General features: G+C 36.6%; 1 protein-coding gene across 2 annotated transcripts in view; it reads right to left on the bottom strand.

Annotated features, from left to right (window-relative positions):
* LOC121408319 overlaps window positions 1-8,911 on the bottom strand; it is a 43,223-nt gene extending 34,312 nt beyond the window's left edge. Inside the window, exons 1-3 of one of the 2 annotated variants that reach the window (XM_041599744.1) lie at window positions 8,843-8,911; window positions 7,507-7,704; window positions 6,306-6,490 (exon numbers count right to left, since the gene is read on the bottom strand). In XM_041599744.1, coding sequence (XP_041455678.1) covers window positions 6,306-6,490; window positions 7,507-7,673 — 352 coding nt within the window. In that variant the 5' untranslated portion in view covers window positions 7,674-7,704; window positions 8,843-8,911. Of the gene's footprint in view, window positions 1-6,305; window positions 6,491-7,506; window positions 7,705-8,512; window positions 8,640-8,842 lie in introns of those variants that run through there. The other variant, XM_041599743.1, reaches the window with a different exon arrangement.
* Between the last annotated feature and the right edge of the window lie 5,745 nt (window positions 8,912-14,656).

Below are 14,656 nucleotides of genomic sequence, written 5' to 3'. Positions count from 1 at the left end.
TGAGCTGATGATGTCACATCCCCACTTTCCCTTTTCTTATGAGTTTCATTATTTCATATTGTGTGAATAATATGTCTCCATTACAATGAAATAAGTTGCAGCAATGAATATCTAATGCACTAAATCCGTTGTCAAAAGTCATCCCATTTTTTTAGTGATACAAACTGAATAAACCTAAATTTCATATACCATAATAAAATAAAAAAGTACAAGTGGGGATATGACATCATCAATTTGCTCATTGAATATTCATTAAGACATGACCAGAACTGTCTCACCGGAAAATAACTCTAAAAAGTCATAACATCCATATTTGATTTGAATTTTTTTTTTTCAAATGGAAATTTGCCAAAAAATAAATATCTTGAATCATGATAAATTCTTATATGATTATTCTTCACTTCAGCATGAAATTTATTTTTATATCTTTAATAATGTAGTTTTACAAATCAGTTTTACCAAAGTATTTGACTTCAGTGACTACAGCTTAGGCAGAGTTCTTTATTTTACACATAACATCTCATTTTTTAAATTGGCACAACTAGTGACAAGTGGACAACAAGCATACAATGTTAAGTCACAAATTAATGCTTCCATCCCCTTTAAATTTTATGGGGCAAATCAAAGAATATGCTTAAAATACTTGACCCCTCCACATTGTGACATGTTTAATTTCGTCAGTATACTTTTTGATGAAATAAAGTTAAATTGAATAAAAATTTACATTGTCAGTGTTCGTCAAAATATTTTAATATTGCACAGATGCATGTTCTTGTTGACTTCCGCTCTCTTTTAATCTAGATTTTAGCACTTAACACTACGCACACTTTCTGGTGTGATACACATAAATATGATACTTCCTCTACATTAAAGAGTGCTCAATTATGCCAAGTCAAAATCTTTTGGGAATGGGTACAATACTATTGAAATACCGGCACTAAAAAAAATCCATTTTCAATCATAAATGGTGAGTAAGTACTTTAAATATCTAATTTATCAACAAGAAGTGTTGTACAGTAGTCCATCCACTAAAGAGCACAATTTGTCCACATCAATAACTGCAATTGAACATACCTTAAAGAAATATATGTATGTTGAATTATGAGGGTTGGCCTGAATGTAAATTTTGTCATAACTCTTGGTTTAAGACCACGGGAATCTGGTTGAAGGGCAAAATTCAGCCTAGGCTAGACAAGGTAAATAGCATTTTCTATAAGAACTCATCGTATAAAAAATTGTTTTTACTTAGTGGCCATTTAACTTTTAGGGAAGGTTGACTCATTGTCCCAAGCAGACAGTTAACTGTACTGAGTTTTTTTTTATGCCTTACTGTTATGGTACAAATGTAAGTTTTAGTAGGCCCTACCAGGATATTTGGGTTTTACAGTGTATGTGTAATTGCATATGAATAATGACAGTTGGAATGTGAATAACTGAGAGTCTGAAACTATCAATTTAAAGTCATGTGATGAGATTGATTCAGATAAATAGCTGAAAATCCTGAAATATCAAAGACAAACATGTTTGTACAAACAATGAGGTTTGTACATGTGGGTAGCATTCAAAAAGTCACTAGCATGTACTGTAGAACCACTTCTCTGGTAGAACAGATGAAATGCAGCAGTACACATAAGGAGTTACCTATGTGAATATCAGTGTGAAGTCGGCGCACTGTAGTGTTTACATGTAAATCATAAAATTACCAGCAGACATGCAGTAAGTGGAATGTCTAATGATCACTTGCTTAAATCCTTTAAAGGTAGCATGCCACAGACACAATGAATATCAACACTCATCAGCTTGAGTACTCCTGTAGTGTTCAAATGTTTGCTTATTCCTCAAATTTATAATTTTGGTCAAATACATACCCCAGAGGGCCATTTCCATTGACGAGTGAACACCAATACCATGCGTGACCAAAAAGACACGTAAAGAGGAACTTTCTCAAGATAGGGCATGTTCCGTACATAACGTAATAACGGTGTCAAAAACACCAACATAATCAGGGTTCCCACAGAAATTTGAAAACAGAATTCCATGACTTCTCCATGACTTTTCCCTGACTTTTCCATGACTAAATTGCTGCTTTCCATGACTTGCTTTCTGGCACCCTTTCCAAAATCAGACACATTATGATGGCCTCCATAACCTCCCCTCACAGCCATCCATTCCACCCACTACCTTACTCATGACAGGTAGATCTACATGTATTATCATTGGTATATGGTCTGTTTCTGACCAGGGTACAGTACCATTTTCGTTTCACCAACATCAAGATTCAAAATTGTCTTGAACACAAACTCATGTAATTTCTTGAACTGACAGATTTCCATGAACTATTTCTAAATTTTCAGAGCATAGCATGTAGATCTTGTCACAAAAGTGAATTACAATACATGTAGATGTAAATGTCAAATTTTCCAGGCATATTGAAATTAGGATCCTGAATTCACCTTTACTACAAAACTTCCACATAAAAGTCATGGAATTCTGTTTTCAAATTTCTGGGGGAACCCTGAATTATATGAAGATGAAACACTTTACATATGTCACACATGAGCCAATTATTATAAAAAAGTGACATTTGAGTTTTACAATAAGGTGACATGAAAAAAGGCTAACAAAGACATCCTCATCCTAAAATTCTCAACATAGTGCTGCATTTTCTACATTACAATAAAAAAATGAGGCCATTTCTGATAAAACTTGAGGACACCAGCTAAATTAACAAGTGTATTTCTGTATATGCTCCAAAAATAATGAGGATATCTTGAAAATTGAACATTTGATGCCTATTTTGGTATTTCATTATACTTCATTTTCAAGTAATTTTTCCAGAGAGGACACATTACTTGACACTAAAATAGCTATTGAAACATCTTGTACAACTAAGAGATTCAGAACCTTTTGAATGTATTGTCTTCTGATAGCCATGCTGGTAGTGCTTGATTAAGTTGTGACGTGATATGTCAACTAATTGCCATGAATGTTGAGTAAAATTGTACAAACCTTGAAATTTAAATTCTCTAAAAAAACTAAGAACGCAAAACTGGTTACAAAATGTGACATATTAAAAATACATTGACTGATTAACATCTTATATCATTGCAAATAAGATGAAATTTTCTGTAGTCTGGTTGTCCAAATTTAATGTCAGGAGCAATCAATTTATTCATGGCCATGAGTATTTTGAGTGAGGAATGTGGATTGTGGCTGTATTATACATGTATTCACAAAAAACTTTTTTATTAAATGTTATTTCAACCTTGCTAGCCCCAACACTAAGTCATCTTGGATTTTTGAACATACAGACAACTGACTGGTCTTGTAACTAACCCTAGTGTATTACTTGACCCTTTAAACCATGGTTTAGACACCAAACTAATATTCCCCAGACAGATATTGAACAAACTATGTCCTTTTATAAAAAAAAAGTAATTATCAGACATTTTGTACTCCATTTTTGGAAGCCATCTTGGAATTTTGAACATACTAGACCAATGAGTGTCATTGTAACTTGTCCTTACATATATTTGACCCTTGAAACCATAGTTTACTTTAGACACCAAAATCATATATCACCAGTGGATATAATTAAGTATGAGAGAACCTTGCGAGACATGACAAAACGGAAAGCTGCCATAGCCATGAGGTACATGTAAATGCAATTCCATTGACTTTTCCATGACTTTTCACAAATTTTCCAAATTCCCTGACTTTCCAGGACCACAAATTTTTCAAGGATTTTCCATGACCGTGGGAACCCTGAATTGATGAAAAAAGGGTATATTTATGGTCCAATTTGCAAGGGTATAAAAAAAAACTAAATTCCATATATACTTTATAAAGGATGTACTTTTTGCCCCAACACTATATGTGTTAAGGGTCCAATCTGAGCGAGCTGAGTGGGGTGGTACTAAACACAATGAAAAAAAAAAAGCTAAAGCCGACGTCCGTGACATCGTACTTGTTTAGGGAGTAACTTCAGAGAATACTTGTCGAGGGTACAGTACCATTTTATTTCCAATATTTGTTAAGGGACCTTTTGTGCATTTTCAGAACATGGAAAATACTTGTTAAGGGTGCTTTTTAAAAGCTCCATGGTCACTGATGGTATCCACTCGTCCATAGAAGTGCCCCCCCCCCCCCCCCCCCGGTCTTATATCAACTGGAATAGTGACATTTGGGGGGGGTACCTTATTCATCACAAATATGTTAGTACACTCTGTGAGGGGAAAAAAATAACCCAGAGTGTCATCAAACATCATTTCACAAATGGTCAATTCAAACTGTGCATATCTTCAATGGTTTGAGAAAAGACAAGACGACTAAAGCAAGAGTGTATATCCACAAGAGGAGCAGTCCAAGTGTGGAATGAGTAATAACCTCCTTGGAGTCCTTCCATGAAAGATGGGCTAATCTGAGAGTTCAACCCATCTTTACAGGGGAAGTTATCCCTGACAATAAAGTTGGTTTTAATAACAACAACAAAAAGTATTGAAAAATAATGGTAAAGGGTTAAAATCCATCAAAGAATTTGAAGATTATTATTTTTTCAAGTTTTTAATTTGTGACAATATATACCAGTAGCTCCCCATATAATTCCATGAATCACAATTTCTTTATTGAAAGATGATTTATTTCTTATAGGAGGCATGAAATAATTTGTCTGATGATATATGTATATTCATTGCATAAACAAAATTACTTTTTAGTAAATTGCCATTTTGGGGAATTTATATCACAAGGCATGTGAGGAGCCTGAGACGTAAAAATTAGAATTTCAAAACTCTTGTCATTCTTTGGTGGATTTTTATCAAACTTTCACCAATACCTTTGTTCATTATTTTTATTTGAAACCAACTCATTGTCAGGGTGAACATCCTCTTTAAATGGAAGCCTATTATTATGAAACTAGAATAAGTTAAGTTTGCTATCAATATCTTGACCGAAACTCCTGTTTATCACCATGGCAATCTGTAAATTAATGAAGTATTGGATATTATATTGTTGCTGTACCTCCAATACAGTAATAAGAACCTACAGAATATTTGTAATAACAATCTGATCTCAGAATGGCATCTCTTTCTAAATCCATCCCTCAATTCCACTCCTTCCTTCACTAGCAAGAAGATATTTATAATGCATTTCCCTTTCAAGTTTTTTTCCCTTCATAACAATAATATTCAATATTTTTTTCCACAAGATACAAGCACTTTGGGATGGCATCCTTGGTCAGCATTGCCACACAGTGACAGCATCTGTCTAAGTCCATTGGGTGTACATAAAGCTGTTTGTAAAGTTACGAGCAACTTTACGCATGACTGGAACATGTTCTTAGGTCATATATCAATTATACAGGGATATCATTAAGCACAAGAAGGGATCACCAGTCGTGCGTTAAGTCATTCGTATCTTACAAACAGCTTTATGAAACACCCACCTGGGCATATGTAATGTAAGGAAATAGTAAGGTGTTTCATTATTTTATCCAATGTTAATGACAATTTTGGAAGAGGGAGGGAGCTTATTCCATAGCTTAAGTGCACAAAAAAAAGCTGCATCCTATTGCTGACCAGGGGCCCGTAACACAAAGGATAGCGATTGATCGTACACTTGATTTGCACGATTGATTGTACATTGTTGTCAATGCAATCAATTGTAGAAAAATGTTCTACGATCATTGCTAAGCTTTGTGTTATGGGCCTCAGGTGGGTGTTTCATAAAGCTGTTTGTAAGATACGAATGACTTTGCACACAACTTGTGATCCTTTTATTGTGCTATAAGATATCCCTAGATAAATTATAATTGATTTATGACCGAAGAACATGTTCCAGTCGTACGTAAAATTGTGCGTAACTTTACAAATAGCTTCATACACACCCACCATTTGATATTTGATTTCAATTGATTAAGTCAATTATCACCCAAAAAATATTACCATTAACACAATATTTCACTGAGTCTGAAAGTTCATTATGGGCTGTCATTTCCTGACAGCAGGGAAGGAGGAATCTATTGTATAGCTTTAATTGGTGCTCCTAAATGAAAAGCATTTGAGAAACAACTTACAAAGTTCTGAGTTGGTTTAAAGCATTAAAGAGCAGCATGATTTGTGGTCAATAGTGATTAACTGTTCATAATTTGGTCATATTACATACTGTGGTCTATCAATATAATCATAAAACTATCATCAAATATTCCATATTTTTTTCAATATTGCATAATTTCGATAATACTGAAATACCGTCCAGCACTACTAAGGAATTTATCCAATAAAAGACAAAAAATGTTAGTTTCTTACCAAGGTCATCAAGATTGAGGATACCCAATGATGTATCAGTCATATCTGAAGGGGCAAAGCTGACCCTTGACCTAGCAGAATCAGGCACTGCATCCCCATTCTCTTGTGAAGCGGCAGCTCCTTTCATAGTGTTGGATAGCTGACGGAATAGCTGTGCATGTGAATCCTCTAGATCCTGTCCATCTCTGAAATGGTAAAGGTATGTGCATGTTTAAAAAGGTAAACATTAAAAACACAATGAAATATTTCAATGATGATAATATTTTTGCAATGACAAAAACCATGAGGAAAAACATGAAAACTGAACTGCACTGTTTCATAAAACTTTTAAATTTGCTATAATAGTTTAAAGCTACTGAGATCATTCAATTGAACTGGCTGATAGTACCTTCTTATAGATATTGTGCATTCGATATTAAAACCGGTTATATGAAATGGGATTCTGAATTTGACATTATGCGATCAATATTATCAACATCATGCAATGACTCTGATTGACCGAAGTGCAGTGTGTGGATAACTGTTCAAGAGCGATTCATAAGTCACCATTTTCAATAACTTTGCCACTTCCAGGATTTCTATTCAAGTTTTTCATTCCAATTTTTGTGTTGCTAATTTCATACAATGCAGTAATTGAGAATAATAATGAAATATTGAAATAAAATGCGAGTTACATGAAAACAGTGTTACAATCCTTTTACACTCTTTAAAAGTTAAGAATTCATTTACTAGCTAGAATATAAAATCATTAGGCATACACAAAAATTTATTAAACTGTATACAGTTGCACATTCTACGGACAAAGAGAAACATATGACAATTGCAAATGAAATTACATTGTTTAACCAAAAATTGCAAATATTTAAAAAGGTGAGATTAAATCATACTGCAATTGTGAAAAAAAATTACAAATCTCAAAAAGAAGTGTATAATGTGGAAATCATATTCAAAAAGTAAGAATTCTTGGGCTTATACAAAAAAGTATAAATTATAAAATTTTTGTATTGAAGGAAAAAAATTAACTAAGCATACACTGGCTAACTAAATTCCCCATTTATTTCTCTGAACGGGGGAATAGGAGAGGAAACGTGCTGAGCACTACTTCTCTGGAAAGAGCAGTAAAAAATAGCTTGGACTTTTGACTGGCTGGCCTAGGCATGAATTAAAGTAATTACGAGTAACCAATCATGTTTACATGTACCTGTGTGGAAGGGGCAGAAATGGTCGTGCAACAGATGAAGCTGCAATGGGAGACCCTATGGAAGATCTCAAAGTAATCTCATCAAAAGGAATTGAGCTCTTATCCTCCACTGATATAATGGAGTTATCATCAAGGAAACGAAGCACCTTCTTCTCCTTGGTATTCATTTTCTATGCAATATTAGACATACATGTAGATCTGTGAACAGAGGAAAGAGATGTACAAAAATGTAAAAGATTTAGAAAGTGACGTAGAGCATGGTCTATTCTTTACTACCAATTGGTATAATAATAATTATTCATAATCATGTATTAAATTTTAGTTTGTTAAATAATGATTTTTATCTATAAATTGTTCTTCAAAACAGCATTTTGTAACATCGCTAATCGAAGGTAGGTCATAACGAATCTGTTCAAGGGTCAGACCTATTGTATTTGCTTTGTTGACAAACGGACCGAGGGATCAATTTTTTAACTTTCAAATGCATTTATATGCGTATGAATAAATAAAAAAAAAAAACATTTACGTAATTTCTATCTACAAAGATGGATTTTTTAGGGAAATCTATCTTTGTTTTGATGTGTCTTATATATATATATATATAGGAGGCGGTTCAAGGCTTCATGATGAAGAAGTACCTATATGAAAATATCATCATGAAGTCCTCAACCTCAAGGCTAAGTTAGACCTACATGTACATTTAAATGAACAACAATAAATAAAATCCTAATTCAAAATCATAACAATGAAGAAAAAGATAAGCATCAATTAAATAAACAATGTTAAACATTAAATGAATTTGTAAACAAGCAGGGCAAACTGCGGCGCCCAAACTGCGATGCGAAACCATGGCCCATGCTCTGAATCATGAAAAAAAATGGCTCTCGAAAAACTGAAAAAAATTGAAAATAAAAAAATGGCTTTGAAAAATGGTTCGCATTTTTTTCTTCAAAAATGGCTCCCTAATTTCAACACTGAATACAAGTGATGAGACAGTGCTGTGTACCTTTTTGTAGATGATTTGACGAATTCCATGCATTAAAGGAGAAGTCTGAAAACAAAAAAATGTGCAGCCAGGCACAGGAAACGGCCAGCCGCGCCGGCAGGGGCGCAGGAGCGGTGGCCGTGGACACTCGGCCCGGCGAAAGTCAGCTAAGGTCAGGAAGCTAGCGAGCGCAGCCGACGTCGTAGCTCACCCTCTCTCAGTCTCACAGTCAGTCACAGTCACCAGTGACCACTGATCTCTCCACTAACAGAACAGACAAGACAACGAACGCGCGAATTTGACGATGAAGAAATTGACTCTAAATTAAAAAAAAATCATTATTCATATTACCAAAAATCTTTAATGTTACGGGTTCCAAATAATCGTTCGTGGATGTCGTCGTATTATCGAAAACCACAGAAATACAGTCGAAAACTCGCTAACGGTTATTCAATTTACAAACGTAGAGGGCCAGGCATCCAGATTTTGTTTCCCCCCGCCCCCCCCCCAAAAAAAAAAAATATGGCTTGCGCCAACTGGGTTGTCTTTTCTTTTTTTTTCAAGCAATCTGCTTTTGATGACAGTCCTCCTGGCAAATTGTGTAGTAACAATTTGGTAGTAGATGATATTTGTTTAAAAATTATAATTTTAGTCTATATTTTTTCTCTAAGACTCATGCCAAAAATCCATATTTTTATAAGTAATAAAAATATATCTAGGCCCATACGATTATGAATGCAGAAAACAGTAAAATCAAATCAAATTGAATAAGACCTTTTCATTTTCATTTATTGGTTTCTGCAACACTTTTTCATAAACACATTAAAAAAAGAAAATACAATAATAATATACATATAACTGACAAGCAAAACATAGAAAAAATGGGCTCCACACTAACCCATTTTTTCTACTGGTCCAACCTATTCATGTCGGACCAGTAGATACCCAGTTTTTCAAATTTTTACTGGTCCGAACCTAAAATCTACTGGTCCCAAAAAGTAAAGAAAACATTAAAAAAAAGGCGCAAGTTTATTTTTCTAGCCTTTCGTGACCCCCCCCCCCGTAAAACGAAGGAATGAAGGACAAAAAGAAAGCAAGACAGAAACGAAGAGAGTAAGAAAGAAAGAAAGAAGGAAGGAAGGAAAGTCAGAAAGAAAGGATGGAAGGAAAGAAGGAAGGAAGGAAAGAAGTAAGGAAAGAAGGAAGGAAGGAAAGAAGGAAGGAAAGTAAGAAAGAAAGAAAGGATGGAAGGAAGGAAGGAAAGTAAGAAAGAAAGGATGGAAGGAAGGAAGGGAGGGAGGAAAGAAGGGAGGAAAGAAGGAAGGAAAGAAGGAAGGAAGGAAAGTAAGAAAGGATGGAAGGAAAGAAGGAAGGAAGGAAAGGAGGAAGGAAGGAAGGAAAGAAGGAAGGAAGGAAAGAAAGAAGGAAGGAAAGAAGGAAGGAAAGTCAGAAAGAAAGGATGGAAGGAAGGAAGAAAAGAAGGAAGAAAGGATGGAAGGAAGGAAAGAAGGAAGGAAGGAAGGAAAGTAAGAAAGAAAGGATGGAAGGAAGGAAGGAGGGAGGAAGGAAGGAGAGAGGAAGGAAGGGAGGAAAGAAGGAAGGAAGGAAGGAAGGAAAGAAGGAAGGAAGGAAAGTAAGAAAGGATGGAAGGAAGGAAGGAGGAAGGAAGGGAGGAAAGAAGGAAGGAAAGTAAGAAAGAAAGAAAGGATGGAAGGAAAGAAGGAATGAAAGAAGGAAGGAAAGAAGGGAGGAAAGGAGGAAGGAAGGAAGGAAAGTAAGAAAGAAAGAAAGGATGGAAGGAAAGAAGGAATGAAAGAAGGAAGGAAAGAAGGGAGGAAAGGAGGAAGGAAGGAAGGAAAGAAGGAAGGAAAGAAGGAAGGAAAGAAGGAAGGAAGGAAGGAAGGAAAGAAGGAAGGATCGACAGAAGGAAGGAAAGAAGGAAGGAAGGAAAGAAATAGAGAAAAAAAATTAAAAGAAAGATTGAAAAGAAAGAAGGAAGAAAACAGAGGAAGAAAGCTAAAACTATTATCATAAATAATTTATGTTTCTTTTTTGGCTCAATTAAAATAGCTACGAAAGAAAGTCAGAAACCAAGTGTATCAACACACATAAATGCATATGTGGGGCTAATATGTATTCAGACGATACCACCCGAGACCCGATCTGTTTGAACCAAACAGAAGTGAAAATTTACCCTTTTACTGCTTACAGATGACAGAGTTACTCCAATTTTTAGGAAATATGGACATTATAAGAGCCTTTCATGAGTATATGAACCGTGAATTTTGACAGTTCTGTGAGAGATTTCTGCCAGAGTTTAGCCAGGCTTCGTTCGTGCGGCCAGTGGAGAATTCACCATGTGGATTGTGTGGCTGACTACATGTACACTGTATGCATGCTGTATAGTACTCTAGTAACACGTGCGATTCATTCTGTGTGTATTCTGTGTGTGAATTGCAGAATTTAACGGGGGGAAATGGTTTGCTGTGAATTTGACCATTTCTGGAAAAGTTAGTGGCCGAACAATGATTTTTATTACTGGTCATGTCGGACCTTTAAATCTTGCTATTTTTGGAAAAATTACTGGCCCGACAATGATATTTTTTACTGGTCATGTCGGACCAGTAAATCTTCCAATTTCTGAAAATCTACTGGCCCAACAGCGATTTTTACCGGTCTGGGACCGTCGGACCGCCGCTAGTGTCGAGCCCTTAGAAGGTTGCAGGGGTTGCCACTATAAGCTAAGCTTGACTGCGTGGCAACCCCAGAAAGTTTGACCTGAAAGACGTTTTGGGACACCATTCAGTCTTTCAAGTACATGTTTTCAAAATTTGCTCGATCGCAAATAGATAAGATCATTTCTCAAATGGTCATCTACAAAAAACATTGTAAAAGAAAAGACCTTCATCACAAAAAGTGATAAATTGTCATGAGCACTATATGTACACGTACGTCCCTCAAAATTTGAATTTTCAGCTCCGGCTGCTTTCGTTTCTAGAATTGGGATTTTTTTATAGTAGCCCCAGATGGGCATACAACATATAGCCCCTTATAGGCCTTCCCAAATGGATGTCATTACTATTCTTGTTTGTTCTCAGAATTTCTAACTAGTATTTTCACGAATCCGTGTGTTGAGGCTTTACCCCCCCCCCCGCAGGAGTAAAACGGGGGTTTCAAGCTTAATGAAATGCCCGATGTTGACAACCAACAAAAGAAGGGTCATTCACCACTAATTTTAGGTCGTTTCCTACCCCAAAAATAATTGACAAGCAAAAAAAAATGTTCTTGAAAAATATTTTAGGTGGTGGTATGGGGTATTAAAAAAAATCAAGGAGAGTTTGGTTTGAACCCCTGCCACCCCCTCCCCCCTTGCGTACGCCACTGCTTTTCATTCACGGCATACAATACCAGATCATGAAAAAAATCCCCATTTTATGCAGCTTTTGTAAACTAGATTATTAAATGCCTCGTCCCGGGCCTCTTCAGTATTATTGGCTACCCGACAATGGACACATCAGGGGAGCGTTTCATGAAAGGACTTGTCGGACGTTTTATCCGACAGTTGCCATACATGCCACTGCCTCTCAGCCAATCAAAATCAAGGAAAGATTTCGGATCTGACAACTTGTACGTCGGACGAAAATGTTGATGAATCGCTCGCCCGGGGGGGGGGGCCACTTCCATTCACGAGTGGATACCATGCGCGACCAAGGGGTCTCGAAAAGCACCCTAAACACGTAATTTCCATATTCTGAAAATGAACCCCTTAACAAGTATTGGAAACAAAAACGATACTCTTGGCAAATATTCCCTGAAATGGACCCCTAAACAAGTACAGGAATGTTTTATTGTTACGGTTCCTTCGGTCGTCGGCTTTACCTTATTTGGTTTAGTACGACCCCACTTCTACACCTCGCGCAAATCGGACTCTAAACACGAAGTGTTGGGGCAAAAATGACATCCTTTATAAAACATTTTAATTTTGTTTTATCATCCCCGCAAATTTAGACCCTAAACACGTAATTTTCCTAGCGAAATAGATACCCTTTTTTCATTATTTTTGTGTTTTTGGCACCCTTATCACGTTACGTACGTAACGTGCCCTATCGTAAAAGACATCCTTTTTACGTGTTTTTTTGGTCGCGCATGGTATCCACTCGTCAATGCAAGTGGCCCCTCCGGGATCGCTCCCCAGATGCCTCCCCCTCCTTAATTTCAGAGCCATAACAATATTATAGGTAATGATGCGTGCACACCGTACGCAGAAGAGAATCTTTTTTTCTGTACAGAAATGCCCCCATAGCTTGATCCGCGCCCCTGGTCTAATTAGTGCAATAATGTGATAGGGATTTTGTCTAGATTAATATATTTATCAGAGAGGAAGAAATATTTTCTCAGGGCATATAGTTGTGTGTCCATAACATGACAGAGAATATGGCGGATCGGGGGGGGGGGGCACATCTGGCCCGCGTACATACACGTACCCCATTTTGATCAAGAGCAACCATCCAAATGAATGGCATTCTTACACGAGTGTGCATGCCCCCCCCCCCTTTCAAAATCATTCAGATACCAGGCGCGTAGCCAGGGGGGCGGTGGGGGCGGTCGCCCCCCCCAAAACGTCCCCAAAAAGAAAAAAAAAGAAGGAAAAAAGAGAGGAGAAAAGGGAAGGGAGGAAAGGGAAGAAAGGAAGGTAGCTTTGTGTTGTTTTTTTCTTTTTATTCTTTATTTTTTTCTCAAAAGAGAAACTCCTTGACTCTTCTTGCTCTAAATTTATAAATGAATTTTGCTTCCGCGCTGCGCGCGGTTAGATGACAATATTGAAGTTCTCCATTGTTTCCCCCACCTTTTCTCTAACCCTGTTTTTCCACCTCAGCTATGTGCTTCTTGCCAGGTAAAGTTAAAATTGTATACATTAGGGCATGAATTTGAGTAAGGTTAGGCCGAAGTAAATATATGAAGTTATCTTTTTTTTCCAATTGATCGCGCAACTTCTGGGCTGGTCGGCTCCGGGCGGGTAAAATCTTCATATCAGTTTCTCCCGTCACCTCCATAAAGTCAACTTCTCCCGCTTTTCAGCTCATTACTAAACAACCATAATTTGTGGGCAAATATAGGTTCCTAATTTAAAAAGAGGAAGGGTATGAAATTCGTGTCGTATAAAATAAAAAGTACAATATTTTTTATCAAATTGTATTAAACTTCATGTCATTTCCATGTATACATTCATCTCCTGTCCTGTTTTGCGCCCTCAGTTTGAAATTTGGAATTACACTTAAGTTTCTTTATATTCAAAATGAAGCGCTTCAGGATAAGTCAAAAAAATTTGGCATCCTTTTTTTTTTATAAAGATAGATAGTTTCAATAAATTGCAGAAGTTTCAACTATTTTTGCGCACTATTTTCCTTGTAATGAAGTTCAATAATCTTAGAAAATCAATTGAATTAGAGCCGATTGGGTATTCATCTACATTTGATGAAACGTCCGCCCTTTGAAATTTCAGAGTTTCATTGCTCTGCGCGGGGAGGAATATCTTCCTCTACCAATCTTATCCTCTGTTTTGCGAGTTAAAAATATGCACTGTTGCTAAATTGTTTGTAATCAAATCTGATCTTTCCAAAGAAAGTATTCAATATATCTTTGAGAAAACCCTTTTCTCGGGACCCTTCTTATGGCAAGAAAAATTGATAAAACGCTTTAGCTTCCGCGCTTCGCGCGGAGTTATTATCATTTTAATTTCCTCCATTGTACATGTATATACCTCTTTTGTGCATTCAAAATCATTTGAAAACAAGGTTCAAAATCGCAATATAGTCAACCAAATTGGAGGTACTAGAGACAAGAGAAACGGCTCCTTTTAATTTTAATTTATGAAACACTAAAAGCTTCGCGCGGGAGGGGGAAACTCCCCCTCCCTGCACCCACCCCCTAGGGAGCGCGCTTCGCGCGCTCTGTAAGTGTTGGCACGCTTCGCGTGCATTTACCGCCCCCTCCAAAATGAAATCCTGGCTACGCGGTTGTCAGATATTGTAATGAGAATATGTTGCAGGGGCCGTGGAAAGTATGGGGCGGGCTATGCAAACAATCACAATCATATGGTCATTTTACGTTTTTTTACATGGTTTTTGAAAATTAATTGGGGGGCTAAAAGTAAAATATGTTGAC

This window comes from Lytechinus variegatus, chromosome 2, assembly GCF_018143015.1.
Source record: "Lytechinus variegatus isolate NC3 chromosome 2, Lvar_3.0, whole genome shotgun sequence".
Lineage (NCBI taxonomy): Eukaryota > Metazoa > Echinodermata > Echinoidea > Temnopleuroida > Toxopneustidae > Lytechinus > Lytechinus variegatus.
This window is presented reverse-complemented; position numbering and strand designations above follow the sequence as displayed.